This window comes from Cucumis melo, chromosome 8, assembly GCF_025177605.1.
Source record: "Cucumis melo cultivar AY chromosome 8, USDA_Cmelo_AY_1.0, whole genome shotgun sequence".
NCBI lineage: Eukaryota > Viridiplantae > Streptophyta > Magnoliopsida > Cucurbitales > Cucurbitaceae > Cucumis > Cucumis melo.
Genome location: NC_066864.1, coordinates 30,736,707 through 30,751,522, shown reverse-complemented (window position 1 = coordinate 30,751,522; position 14,816 = coordinate 30,736,707). Strand labels below are relative to the sequence as shown.

The 14,816-nt window shown below is 32.6% G+C and overlaps 2 protein-coding genes across 2 annotated transcripts; one reads left to right on the top strand and one right to left on the bottom strand.

Annotated features, from left to right (window-relative positions):
- Nucleotides 1-921: 921 nt before the first annotated feature.
- Nucleotides 922-4,070, bottom strand: LOC103489868 (probable pectate lyase 4). Its single transcript, XM_008449198.3, has 5 exons — nt 3,586-4,070; nt 2,635-2,986; nt 2,338-2,548; nt 2,178-2,246; nt 922-1,297 (listed from the first exon to the last, which is right to left on the bottom strand). The coding sequence occupies exons 1-5, from the start codon at nt 3,845-3,847 to the stop codon at nt 1,061-1,063; spliced, it is 1,131 nt and encodes a 376-aa protein (XP_008447420.2). The 5' UTR covers nt 3,848-4,070; the 3' UTR covers nt 922-1,060.
- A 2,881-nt stretch (nt 4,071-6,951) lies between these two features.
- Nucleotides 6,952-11,409, top strand: LOC103489859 (ankyrin repeat-containing protein ITN1). Its single transcript, XM_008449186.3, has 4 exons — nt 6,952-7,111; nt 7,463-7,990; nt 8,612-9,021; nt 10,048-11,409. The coding sequence occupies exons 1-4, from the start codon at nt 7,090-7,092 to the stop codon at nt 10,870-10,872; spliced, it is 1,785 nt and encodes a 594-aa protein (XP_008447408.1). The 5' UTR covers nt 6,952-7,089; the 3' UTR covers nt 10,873-11,409.
- Nucleotides 11,410-14,816: the final 3,407 nt, after the last annotated feature.

Genomic DNA, 14,816 nt, shown 5'->3' with positions numbered 1-14,816 from the left:
GCATACTCTTTTTATCAACTATTTTCAATGTCTCGTGTTCATGCCTTTACTAATCACTTTCAATGTTGAGTTTGACCATGACTACGTCCGCAAAACACCCCTTTTTATTAATCGTTTTCGATATCTTGTCTTCTTTAGTAAGCAAAGGTTTTAATGTCCATGTCATCGGAGTCAACACAAAGATTAAGACTAAACCATTGACAACCAAAAGTTCAAAGCTTACATATTTCTATGAAAGTTTCCTCTACACTTCATCACAACAAATTATATTGGACAAAAACACACTATACTCCATTTTTGCAATTCTAAATATTTTGTTTATTTTCTCATCATTTATCATATCTCTATAAAAAACCCTTCATTTAAAAAAAAAACAAAATTAATAATAGATATTGCTTTATGTGGTCGTCTATTTAATAAGACTAGAGGTTGAAGATTATAGATCAAAAACTGAACCGACCGACCAAATCGAAGTTAGCCAGTCGAAGAATGAGAGGGATCAATCAGCATTGGTTTCGAAAAAATTCCAAATAAAAAAATAAAAAATAATCCAAAGAATTAAATCCACCTGATCCTAACCTCAATTTTAACTTTTACTAGATTGACCTTAATTAGTTCAATCAAAAAATCAATTTCTACCAACCAAATATTCACGGAAGAGTATGGTGGTGCATATTTAATAGCCTTACAATTTACGATAGAGTTTGAATACTACAAATAATGTCTCTTTCTTCAAGTGACCAAGTATACTGGATAGTTATAACATGAAAAGTTATATATATATATATATATAATTTCAACTTTAGCCCTTGAACTTTGACTGAAATTTCTAAACTAACAACATGGATACAACATACAAATAATAAAATAAAACACAACATTTTTACATGGGAAGACATAAAAGTGGATTTGACAAAGAAGTTAAAAAGGACCAAAGTCGAGATGTTAAAACTTGAAGGAGCCAAAGTAAAACTATAGTTCAAGGACCAAAAAAACAAAATGAAAAAAGGATAAAAGAGCAAGGACCAAAACTACAATTTCAACAAGTTCTATTTATCTTCTAAGGTACCAGAGGCTGATCAGTGGGTCTTGGGATGTTTTGACATCCAGTACAATGTTGGAGAATATGTTTAAGAGCATCTGTTGCAGGTTCCACTGTCCAATTAGTGTAATGTTCTGAAGGATGAAACATGTTGTGTTCAGCAGTTGGAGCCAATAGCCCACTTTGAGTGCCCTTTACAAATAAGTCTCCATCAGACCATATGGTACCACTTGAGGGCTCTTCCTTGTCCGTTGCCTGAACTCGTGATATCAGAGTAAGACATAAATATACAACCCATGGTTCCATTTCACTACTCTTTGTTTTGCTCCTTTGTGAATATATATTAACCAGTAAAGTTTGTTTTGTTCTACAAAGATTATTGGCTGTTTTCGAGTCTCAAGCAGTTTCAGACTAACAAAACATCCTTAGACATGTGGCACAAAACAGAGAGTGAGAGAGATGCATGGACAGACAAACAAATCCCCAATTGTTAAGATGCATCGTTGAAAGAGAGTTAGAAGAGTGAGAATGGATATGACCTTTTGTTTGGCTAGCGTGTCCGTATTTGAATCATGTTGGACACTTGGACACCTACCGACACTTGTAAGGACATGTATCAAATACTTGTTAAGGCCATAAATGTGTTAGATATGCATAGAACACTCAATAAGAATACTACAAAGACACGCATATGACAATAGTAATTAATTTTGAGGGTGAAATACATCAAACTAATTTTTTAAGCAGACAAGTACATATAAACTCATTTACTTTGAATTTTCTTTTGGTATAAAAATGATGTATATATTGTTAAAAATGTATGTCTCAATAAATGTATCCTTGATTCTCATTTCCTAAACTTTTTAAAAAACGACTTGAATTCTCTATTATGGGTTACATCAATGTTTAACGATGTATAGAGTGAAATTACAGAAAATAGGACACAAACATGGGTAAAATTCATCATGGATAAGAAGGAATAACACTTTAGAAGCAAAGTTCTTAAAAGCATAAAAAATCAAAGCTGAACACATCGTGAGAAACTTTACCCCCTAATCTTATCACCTGTTGATTTAACCATAGACATAATCTACACATCTACTCGAATCATAAGGACGAAAAAGAATAAATTTACCTTTTCAGTTAGATATTTAAATGCCACCTTTTTCTCTCCTGCTTCGTATATGTTGCACTGAGAGTATATCTGATACAAAACGAAAGCAACAAACTAAATCACCTATCTTTGGAGAAGTTTAAACTAAAACGTATTTGGAAAAGGTGAGGTGTATCAAAACCTTTGATTCTACACTAGCACAGACAGCATAGATACCCCAGTTTCTGGTGTAATTATTGTATAAATGCACTTGAGCATATCTAACACGTGGATGCCGTTGACGTGTACCATCGAAAAAACAATGGTGGATAGTGACACGGATACATCGGTCGCCAATGTGCGAAGGATCTGCTCCAATGAGCATTGTCTTGTCATGATGTGAGAAGTAACACCTACAGATACACAATGGGGAAGAAATCAAGCACAATGCTGGATTGTTAAGGTATCAAGAAAGCTCTTAGATGAAGCTTCCTCTCACCTAGAAATAGTGATATCTGTGCTTCCTCGAGTGATATCAATCAACCCATCATCATAGTCTCGGAGGCTGCAACGGTCTATCCAAATGTGCTTTGAGTTCGGCTTAATTTGAATTCCATCAACATCATGACCTCTACCACCTTCAAACTCCAAATTACAAATAATCACATGCTCACATTCCTTCAGCCTCAATCCCTTTCCTGTAAGTTTTATCCTTTGACCACGACCATCTACAGTCTTGTACGATGACACACTCACATACGAAGACAGGTCAATTGTCCCCGAAACTTCAAAGATAATCCAAAGAGGCTCTTTCATACGACATCCGAACCTAAGTGATCCTGGACCATCATCTACAAAAGACAGAAAATACAGATTGAAGGATTCCTCAACGAAGAACCAACATAATTATATGATACAATGTGTATGGAGAATTAGGAAGCAATTGTAAAACACTTAAAATACAACCCAACAAAGCATAAAGAACAGAATTCTAAGTCCAACTCTCTAGCCTTTATGATTACAAAGTTCCTCAACAAAACTTCAGTTCCTCCCCCTCACCCACCTAACAAAGCATATATAAAAAAAGGGGGGGGGGGGGGGGGGGGGGAATGAAACAAAAACAGAGCAAGACAAGAGAGACTTGTAGATCATTGATATACCAAGTCCATTTGTAACAAAGTCTCTAAGTTCCAACTACAGCTCAGCAACTAATCGAATTCTAATCCCAACTTCAAACAATCAAATGAAATGCACAAAAAGGGGATGATTTATAAAGAAAAACTCTAGCATCAACCAGTCTCCAAAATAAAAAAATCATGATAATTCTAAATCAAGTCAAGAAAAAACACATTTCCCAAATCTTCAACATCTCAATTTCCACAACTTCATAAAAAAAAATAAAAAAAAAAGGACCCAACAGAGCACAATCCAGAAACCACCAAAATAATACCTGATAAATTAGTAACACAATAAACAGAACCATGGAGACCACCAATGGCAGAGCGACCAAAGCCCTCAGCCTGAGCGGCAAGGGCTCGAAGGCTGGAATCAACATGGGGGTAGGGCAAGGACTCCATATTCGTGGAGGAGGAGGAATTTCGAGAAGTGGGTTCAGATGAAGAGTATTTATTGGAGGGAAAAGGAGCGTTAGTGGTTGGAGAGATATTTACGCCATGGTTGAAATGCTTGCGGTGGCCACGGGCGTTACCCATTATAACAGAAGGCGTTTGGACTGGACTGGATTGGATTGGATTGGATTGGATTGGATTGGTTTGGAGAAAGCGAAACAAGGAATTGACAGCTATTCGAAGGTTTCCCTGTAAGAATCAGTTAAGGTGAAAGGCGATCGTGAAGGGATTTCTTTCACCGGCTCGTCGTCTACATTGCGTTGGGATCAAGGAATCAATATTTAATCTTTTTTTTTCCATACCATTTGCATAGATTTGATGTTGACATTTATATGACATTGGAAAGAAATTCATTAAACACACAAGAAAAGACCTTTTTCAAAAATAATTTAAGGCAGAAATTTTACACTATAATTTTTACTAATTCTATTCTATATCACAGCTATTCAATTCGAGATGATTACACTCTGAAATGAGCTATTTTAATTTGATTAGGAAATAATAAACACGATAACAAAAGGAGAAAGATTCATAGAAAATAGTAAACATTGAAGTCCCACACATTGAATAGATTTTTACTCCAAACACTCATGAAATTGTATATTATTTTATGTACGAGTGCAATCTAGATCATAAATATGAGATATCACACTCCAATGGTAAGAATATATTTGAAGGAACAATATAGCTCTTTTCTTTTTTTGACAATTGTTTGAGTCGAGTGGTATATCTTTTCATGTATTGGTGTGTTGTAGACCACCTATATAAAAAATCAGTATCTGATGATAAAAATGTGTTGAACTAACAGTTGTGTCATTTGTTGTTTTACTACCATTCACATTAAAGTGATATGTCATATAATGGAGATATGTTTGAACGAACGATAACGACTTAATGAATCGAGCTATATTTGAGTTGACAAGAAGAATTATCCTAAGCTTATGATATTTTTAACGTATAAATTGCAAAAATCAATCCCTAAACCAAAATGTGTACTTTTGAGATTTTTCCATTCTTCATTAGACCTCAAACTTTGCAATTTGCCCCATCTCTCTAAGGAACCTTACAATTAAGTCCTAAATACTGTAATTAAAAATACAAATTAGGATGGTTACAATCAAGTCTTTGAAGCACTTAATTTTTTTTACCATTTAACCCATTGATCAATTCAATTAGAAAAGTAAAATTTTAATAAATAAAAAATGAAATGATTTTAATCAATGTTGAGTTGTCCTCTTGAATTAAGGATTTTTTTTTAAAAAAAAATTATTGTAAATAATCTTATGCTTCTAATTAGGGGTGTTCAAGGTTTGGTTCGGTTTGGTTTGAAGTTGAAATCATAGCGAACAACAAAATGCAAAAAAATCTTATTCAAAACTGCGTCGATCAGCTCACATGTGTCAAACCAAATCGAAATCAAACCATTTATACATAAACAAAACCGGATCGTAAACGGAACTGCTTATTCATAAATTTTAAAACCAAAATCAAAGTGCAACCTTAGTGGCACCAAGTTCCGCTAAAATGAAAGCTTTTGCTTTTAGTTATGTTATGTTATATATAATTTTTTTTAAATAAAGTAGTTCAGTTCAGTTTTAGAATCAGTTTAATTTCTTAAATTTAATCGAACTGCATAAGAAGAGGTTTCAATTTAAACGAAACTGAACCGAACTGCATGCATTCAATTTCGATTCTATTGCAGTTTGGTTCAATTTTCAATTGTTTTTTGAACACCCATACTTCTAATGTATTTAATTTTAAAACATTTTTTTTAACTTTCACTTAACTCGTAAAATTTAGAATTGATTGATAAAATTAAAACAGTTTAAGGACAACTACAATTTATAACGAACTTTATAGTGTAGGAGCGGTTTTGCAATTTACTCTTATTTCGAAAAACTATCCGATATATTTGTGAGATTTTTTTGTAACTTTAACGTTATTCTTATAATAAGTCTATTAGTTGTAAGTTGCAAAAATTTACTCAATTGAGTTATAAATGTCTAATTCAATAAAAAATGGACAATTAGGTATGAATTATAGAGTTCACTATTATTACAAGCTTTTAATTTGATCAATCATTCAAAAATGTAACGTAATCTAAAGTTTCATGTTTGAGTTGAGCATTTTGAATTAGACTTATTTTGTTTTGACAATTTTCAATTAAACATTATTTTCCATCGTTTTTACTTTTTACGATTTTATTTTTGTGTTGCCCTCAAGATTTTCAAGTAAATTTTGATTATATTTTATTTCTCCAAACATCCATCGACTCTTTCCTTGAAACAATTCAACAATCTAAAATTTTTGAATGCACGTAAGGATTAAATTATTTCAAATTTAAAATGTACACGAACAAACTTGTTATATATTAGAACTTAGCATATATAAACGATTGATTAAAATAGATCGAAAAGGAAACACTCAATTAAGATTTATTTGTTTGAGAGAAATAGAGAAAAAAAAAAAATTAAACCTCTACACTTGTCAAGACACATTAATTATAACTCCAAACTTTAAGGAGTATGTTTGAGTAAGAAGCGCGTTATTATAGTTGAGTTATAACGATTGAGTGTAAATTATTTTAACTTGAGTTATGATAGTACGTTTTTGTGGTATAAATTACATTTTATTTGACAATAAAATAGTAAACACGACAGCCAACAATAAAAATCGATAAATGAGAGTAAAAATATAGGAAATGAATAGTTTTGAAATAATGTTTACTATATCTAATTGTGAATTTTTAAATAATATTTACGGTAGCTAAAAGTGGTTATTATAGTAATTGCATAATTTTCGTTCCAAATGGCCTCTTGATGTTATAAAATTGTACCTTAGACTTAAACGAGTATTTCTATCTCAACCCTAAATAGTTATTGCTTTAAATATTGTTTTAAAAAAGAAATAATTTTCTCCTTTTTGAGTTTAATGAATTGAAATACACTAAGTAAGAAATGAAATTGATAAAATTTTAGATAAAAAAGTGAATAGAGGTTTTTAATGGTTGAAAGATATTAATAATGATTAATTTGTATATTAATCAAACTTATGATATCACCAAAGTTTATGTTATTGGAATGAATGAGTTTATGAAGATTATTTTCCATCCAAAGAAAACTAATTTGTTATTTTAATTTACATAACTTAATAATATTATTAATAGAAAAAAACAAATCCAGTTTTGTTTTTCCTTGAAGATTTCTACCGATCTTCCCTCTCTCTCTGAATACCCATGAAATTCTTTCCTCCTCTGCATCGAAATCTTAATAAAATTCTTCTCACAATGGTGATTTTGTAGGGTTGGGTTTTCTTGAATTTCACCCATGGGGTTTGGGATCAAACCAGGTATTCTTCTTTCTCATCTTTTCCATTTCATTTTACTCGTTTTTCCCCTTTTTGTTGGTGTTGGAAATGTTTTGTATTCCATTGATTCTTCCTTGAGAAAATGAATAGAAATGGATTTTTTTTTAGTTGAGGGATTATTGACATTTGAAGAACGATTTAGATAGGGATTTATTGTTGTTTTTTTCCTTCCTTATTTCGATTTATGGGTTAATGGGGATTGATGTATTGGAGGAAACTGTGTTCATTTTGATGTTTGGGTTGCCACATTGTGCCCATTGGGGATTTTTGTGATTTCTTAGGATATATGAAATGATTTTGATTGAATTTTTGTGGGGTTTTCTGTGGTACTAGGCATGAGAGACCTGGAGACAGGGCTGAGGCTTTCGTCCAGCGCTAGTTGTCTGTACGAGCTACAGCCTCCGCCTTCTCCGACGACACCGACTTTGGTGCTGTCCAATTCAGGCAAGACATTGCTCGTATCAAATTCGAGTAAGTCTCTGGTTTTATCCAATTCTGGGAAGAGGTTCGATAAGAAGAAGTATGTGAAGCAGGTGACGGGCAGGCATAATGACACTGAGCTGCATTTGGCAGCGCAACGGGGTGATTTGACTGCTGTGAGACAGATTTTGGGTGAAATTGATGCTCAGATGGTTGGTACTTTAAGTGGAGCAGATTTTGATGCAGAGGTTGCAGAGATAAGGTCTGCTATTGTGAATGAGGTGAATGAGTTAGGAGAGACGGCGTTGTTTACCGCAGCAGAGAAGGGGCATTTGGCTATTGTGAAGGAGTTGTTGCAGTATTCCACCAAGGAAGGCATGACTATGAAGAATAGGTCTGGTTTTGATCCTTTCCATATTGCTGCAAGTCAAGGTCATGAAGGTATCTTGTCCCTATATAAGCTTCTTTTCTTTTGTTTCTGTCATTTTTGTTACTCCAATTTTGTCCTTCATGACCGGTTTTGCTGTGTGTGCGTGTATTGTTGAATTGAGTTTTTATGACCTAGTCTTATTGGGAAAATGCTAACCCATGAATTTTTACCATTCCAATTGTCCTAATCAACCAATTTTCATAGTTGGGGGGGGGGGGGGGACCAGGCATTATTGAATCCACCAATCTGTTGCTTCGATCATGTGTTAAAATTTGTGTTCTGTTGATCTGTCCCTAGATGGATTGAAGGATGGTATAGGCCTTCAATCAAGCAACATGGATGTAGCTATTACTTATCTCACATAGACTTACAGATCCCATCTTCATCTTAAATGGTACCACATTTTTAGGTAAGTGCTGCCTCATCATTAATTGAAGCATTTCAGTAGAAATGAGACATCTTTTAAGAAATAAGAGACCCTAATAAAATTTGAACAAGCAAGCACGATTTGGATGCTACTGTTGTAGTTTTAATAACATAGAAGGATGTGTTACTTCTATTGTATGTGGTTGTACTTGAGCATCTGCATGATGTAGTTTCAATTCAACTCAGTTAGTAATTATCTTTTGCAGCCATCGTCCAGGTATTGTTAGACCACGATCCAGGGTTGAGTAAAACAGTTGGGCCATCAAATGCAACTCCTATTATTTCTGCTGCTACAAGAGGTCATATCGGAGTAGTCAATGTGTTGCTTTCAACCGATTCTAGCTCGCTAGAGATATCTAGGTCCAATGGGAAGAATGCATTACATTTAGCTGCTCGACAAGGGCATGTTGAAATTGTGAAAGCTTTGCTTCGCAAAGATCCACAACTGGCACGAAGGAATGATAAAAAAGGGCAGACAGCATTGCATATGGCTGTAAAAGGAACTAGTTGCGAAGTGGTGAAACTGCTTCTTAAAGCGGATCCAGCTCTTGTTATGCTTCCTGACAGGTTCGGCAACACTGCATTACATATTGCAACCAGGAAAAGGAGGGCAGAGGTATCAATTGGTATTGCAAAAAGTAATTACGTGCAATCATGTATTTACCATATTTGACCATGGCTATGAATTAGAATTTTCATTGTTTGACTTTCTTGTTTTGGTTTTTGTTTTTCACTTGAGTTTGAGCACATGGTTGGAAAGAAAAGTGTATATATATGAATGATAATGTCAGAGACCAAGTTTATCTTAGGTTAGAAGGAACTCTATAGTACAAAATTTGGTATCTAGATGTGGGGGATTTTGGACGTTTTGTAGTTTTTTGAATTGAAATGGAAAGAATAGATATAACGATTTCTAAGCTTCTGGGATGCTTAGATCTCTCCCACGAGATGTTCCAAATTACCGTAGAAGATTTATGTTTTGATTTTCCTCCATAACTAAGTCATATTAGGTAGTTTAAGGTACTTGGTCTATCTAACCAATTCTGGGCCAGCTGAAGTCAGGCATTGAGTTTGCCCTATTTGCCTATGCCTACTTGACAAAATTACAAACTTTTTGCGATTGATTTTGATAGAATTTGTGGTAGAAATACATGGATGATTATAACCCCAAGGGTGCCACAATGGCAAAAGCTTTTTACATGACATAGGATAAAGAAAACACCGCCTTAAGTAAGTAGAGCTCCTCACTAGAACATAAAAGTTGATGTTCACCAAATGTTCCTGGGTTTGCCAGGCTCCAAGGTATCTAAACACGATGATTGGATGGTGATTTCTAGGTATAAGAAAGGTCTTTTCTGCTAGGTTCTTATTTGAAATTGTATGACCACGATTTTTGTTTTCTAAGGAAAGCTTGGTTTGTTTTGTTTACTAATTGTTGTTTATTTATTATTATTATTATTATTTTTGTAAAAGTTGAAGAATAATGCTAAATGCCAGTTACAACAGGGAGAAAGAGCAATTTCCAAGGGCATATACTTAATTTTTTAGCAGAACCTTTTTGGATGTTGAACGATCTTAAATAAGTAATATAATTGCAAATTTGTTACAAGCTACCTCTCATGAATACTTGTAATTCTTGCAGATTGTCAATGAATTAGTATTACTTCCGGACACAAATGTGAATGCATTGTCTAGAGACCATAAAACAGCCTACGACATAGCTGAAGGACTTCCGCTATCTGAAGAAACCTCGGAGATAAAAGAATGCTTAGCACGCTACGGGGCAGTAAGTGCAAATGATCTCAATCAACCCCGAGATGAGCTAAGAAAAACAGTAAAGGAGATAAAAAAGGATGTCCATATTCAGCTTGAACAAGCTCGCAAGACAAACAGAAACATGAATGGGATTGCAAAGGAACTCCGGAAACTCCATAGAGCTGGAATAAACAATGCAACCAACTCGATCACAGTTGTTGCTGTGCTCTTTGCAACAGTTGCATTCGCAGCAATTTTCACAGTTCCGGGTGGCGATGATGATACTGGGATGGCTGTGATGGTTGGCAGTCCATCATTCCAAGTGTTCTTCATATTTAATGCGATTGCCCTGTTCACATCCTTGGCAGTCGTTGTGGTACAAATAACAGTTGTAAGAGGAGAGACAAAATCAGAGAGACGAGTTGTAGAAGTAATCAATAAGTTGATGTGGTTGGCTTCCGTTTGCACTACAATAGCATTTATCTCTTCATCTTACATCGTTGTTGGTCGGCGTAACAGATGGGCAGCTGTTCTCATTTCCATCATCGGTGGCCTAACAATGACTGGCATTCTAGGTTCAATGACATACTATGTGATCAAGTACAAACGTGTCCGAAGGGTGAGGAAAAAGATGAAGCTTATGAGAAATGGGAACAATTTATGTCGTCATTCAGAGTCGGATTCGGAAGTAAATCCAATCTATGCCATATGATCCTACATACATTTGGAACAACATGGCTACGTTGCGAGATCACCCAACACGCTGCAGTTCGGCACCGAGGGAACCTGTGTTGTGTTAGAGGATGCAATACTACTACTCTCAGTTCCCATTTTTAGACCATCACTCCTCGTTGATGCAGACATTTTTTGATCAGATGATGAAACACATCTGTTCTTAAAGCCCATTGGGGGGTTAAGATAGAGAATTATTGGATGTCTTTGGCTTATGGTTAAGATAAACATACGACTTTGGAGGCTGAGTTGTATTGAATCGTCCAAGCCAGCTCGAAATATCATTCATAATGGTTAATGCATATATTTATCCTAATGTAATTAATATATAGCGAATTTGTTATTCATGACTAAAAGAAAACTTAAAAAAAAAAAAAGAGCCAAAATAGTGAAGAAGATTGCTTTGTTGTAAAGTAAAATTTTGTAACTTCGTTTTGTTCGTACTTTTCATGAAGAAACTCATTGTCAGTGAAAGACTGAGGATTCAATTTTGACAATATTAACTTCATTCAAAATCTGCTTATGTGTCTTCAATACCCTTTCAGGTATATCATATTATATATATATATATATATATATATATATATATATATATATATATATATATATATATATATATAATATTTTAATGTGAGATATTAGTTATTACCTTTTAGGATGTGTTTAGAACGTTAAGATGAAGTATGGAGTTTGAAGTTAATATATTGGACTTTTAAACTTGAGTTGATAGTACTAACTTTATATCAATTAAGTTATACTCACGTTGACATTTTATATCATATATATATATATATATATATGTTATGTTACATAACTTAATTTAGCATAAGAATATAACAAAAAGAAAATAAATTAGCATAAGAATATAACAAAAAGAAAATAAAGATAAGGGACAAAAGATATACTCTCAAACATAAGCCATTTATCTTAAAACTAAGGATGTTGAGAGATTCAATGACATAAAAAAGAAAAAAGGTAAAGTGGGAAAAGCATAAAGCTGTTTTTTTGAAGAGTTTATAAGCACATAAAACTACAAAATTCAAACCAAACTTCAATGTTATCTAAAACAGTCACTCTCTTTTGTTCTCAACTCTGATTTTTTTTTTACACTTTTTTTTTAAATGATAGAATGAACCTTAATACTGTGCTGTCTGACCATGAAGCTAAAATGGAAGTATTTATAAATACTTCAAAAAGTAAACCCTAAACCAAATTCAACTCTCCATCCAAAGTGTGTGGGACACCTTCTTAGGGTTTAGTTGTGTGTGGACTCAATATACTTTGGGGAAAAGCGTAAATGCATTTGTATGCTTTTGTTTTAGAGAGCAAGTTGGTTTCTATTTTTTTTACATCTGAACTGATGTGATTATTATAATTTGTGAATTATAATAGTTTGTACGATGTAATAGTATAAAATATTGTAGTTTGGGTAGGAAATAGTAACGTTAAGGAGTGAATTTTGATCCAATAGTATAAAACAAAAAAATCAAGATAAAATAATATAGGATAGTGCATGATTTGATCCTAACTTGCTAGGGATTAGGAACAAATAGAGTCCCAAACTTTATATAATTCTCTTACAGCATCATCAGAGCCATTTTGCAGGTCCTTTGTTGAATGTGATGTGCGTTAAGTAAATAGTTAATACTGTAAGAAATAGATATTTAAAATAGTAATATTATAGTTAATGGTAAGTTATAATAGTTCAAAACATCGACTATATTACAATTAGAGCCTCAAACTTTAGCATGGCACCCAGTTGAACCTAGAACCCAAACATCCCCTAAAAGATAAGTCCCTAGCTTATGCTAAAACTAACCGATATGTAAGAAAATATGTTTTAACCTTTGAAAAGAGAAAAAAGAAAGAAAAAAAAGATCTATTATTGTCCTCTATTTTCGTTCTAATTATGTTCCAATAAACTTCGAGTCAAATCCCATGTCTTTGCTATGCTTGTGGAGATGTCATCATCTTGGTTGGAAGTACATGCTTGCATTTGACCAATTTCATCATCTATATATCCTTGACATCAATGTGTAGACTCTCATTTTGACCGATCTTGAAAACAATGTCTAAAATATATGGATGTCGACGAAAATATTGAAATCTTAGTTGTAATAACATTTCACATCAATAAACACATACAACTAAGAGAAGTAGAATAGGAACATTGGATTCAAAAGAAAGGGGAAAGAAGAAGATGACAAAGTTTAATTAATTAGTTGCATAAAGAAATTTAAATTTAAGAATGTGAAAGAAAAGAAAAAGAAAAAGAAAAAAAATATGGAGAGATGCTTTCTTTCAACATTTGATTTTTATGTGACAGTGTCCACATGCTCTTCTGCCTTGGCTGCTCCCAATAATGTCATCCACAATCTCTCTTCTTCTTCTCTTTTATTTCTCTTCTCAATCAAACATATCACCATTTTTTCTTTCTTATTATTATTCTTCAAAATTCCATAATATTTTGGAAAACCATTTTACATGACAATCTCTTAAAAATATTTACAATATACAGTAAATTTTTAGATTCTGTTAACGATAGAAACAGATAGATATTGATAAACTGATAGACATTGATATTACATTTTTCTTTTCTTTCCAAAAAGTACTTAAAAAAAATTTTTATAAGCTCAATTTATTGACCATTAGTTTACCATTTAGATTTTATCTTTTAGTTTTTCAAAAAATAACGGTACACACAAACATTTGTCTAAAATTAGACAGTATGTTGTATTTAAAACTGAGACCGAGTGTCTTTAAATATTAATTTCAGTACACATAGTATCATGGTTTTTTTTTTCTAGTTCGATAACATGGGAGAGGTGAGAAGATTTGATTATTCGACCTATTGGTTGGTAGTTTATGCTTTAACTAGTCGAACCTGAGTATTATAAAAGAAAATATCAATCCATAATACCCTAAGTTTCAAGGTTGTACCAATTCAAACCCTAAACTTGTATAAAACTTCTTTAAATGTCAGTTTTTGCAAATTCATACACTTATAAAAATTCAAGACTTCAATTAATATATTTATTAGTTTAAATTTGAATTGATACAATGTAGATTAATGTTACAATGAAATATAATTAATGAGGTTAGTTTGAGTGAAGATGATATGATTTTAGAGAGAACAAAATCTTATGGATGCTCAGAATCAATGAAATCTTTCTATTTTATTAATAATAGGCAAAAGATTTTTTGTTCTTTTCCCTTTTGTTTGCTTCTGCTGTTTGGTGAAAAATATTATATATGTAAATGTTTTTATAAAATAATCTACTTTATTATATTCATGAGGTGACTTCAACTGATGCAAACAAAACATATATATATATATATATATATATATATATAAATATTATTTGATTGGATTGAAACAAAAACAAGTTTTCAATATCTTTTTTTCTTTAATTTATTTAAAATGATTTTATGTCTCTTACAAATGGGGCACAAAAATGATTATGAAGGACAATTCAAAGTACTTGAGGTGCTAAAAGGACAAACAAACAAGAGATTAGGACTATAACACTTTTAGACATGAAAATAGAGACTTAATTTAAATTATATGCATTTGAAATATATAATATTTTGAAATTTAGGGACTAAGACAGTGACTTTCATGTATTAGTTAAACAAACTTACTTTTAAGACTATGATGTATATATATCTATTATCACATCACTTTTAAATATCATATTTTATGAAATTTCGATGGATAAACTTTGACTTAAATTAAGGTTTACAAATGTAACAAAATACCATCGATAGATATTGATAAATGAGTGTTGATAGACATTATTGATAGGCGTCAAAACATCTATTAGTGGCAATCAATGAAAATCTGTTATATTTGTAAGTAATTTTATGTTTGATGACAAAAAAAATTGCACTTTGAGAACTTTACGCAATCAAGTCCTTTAAAAT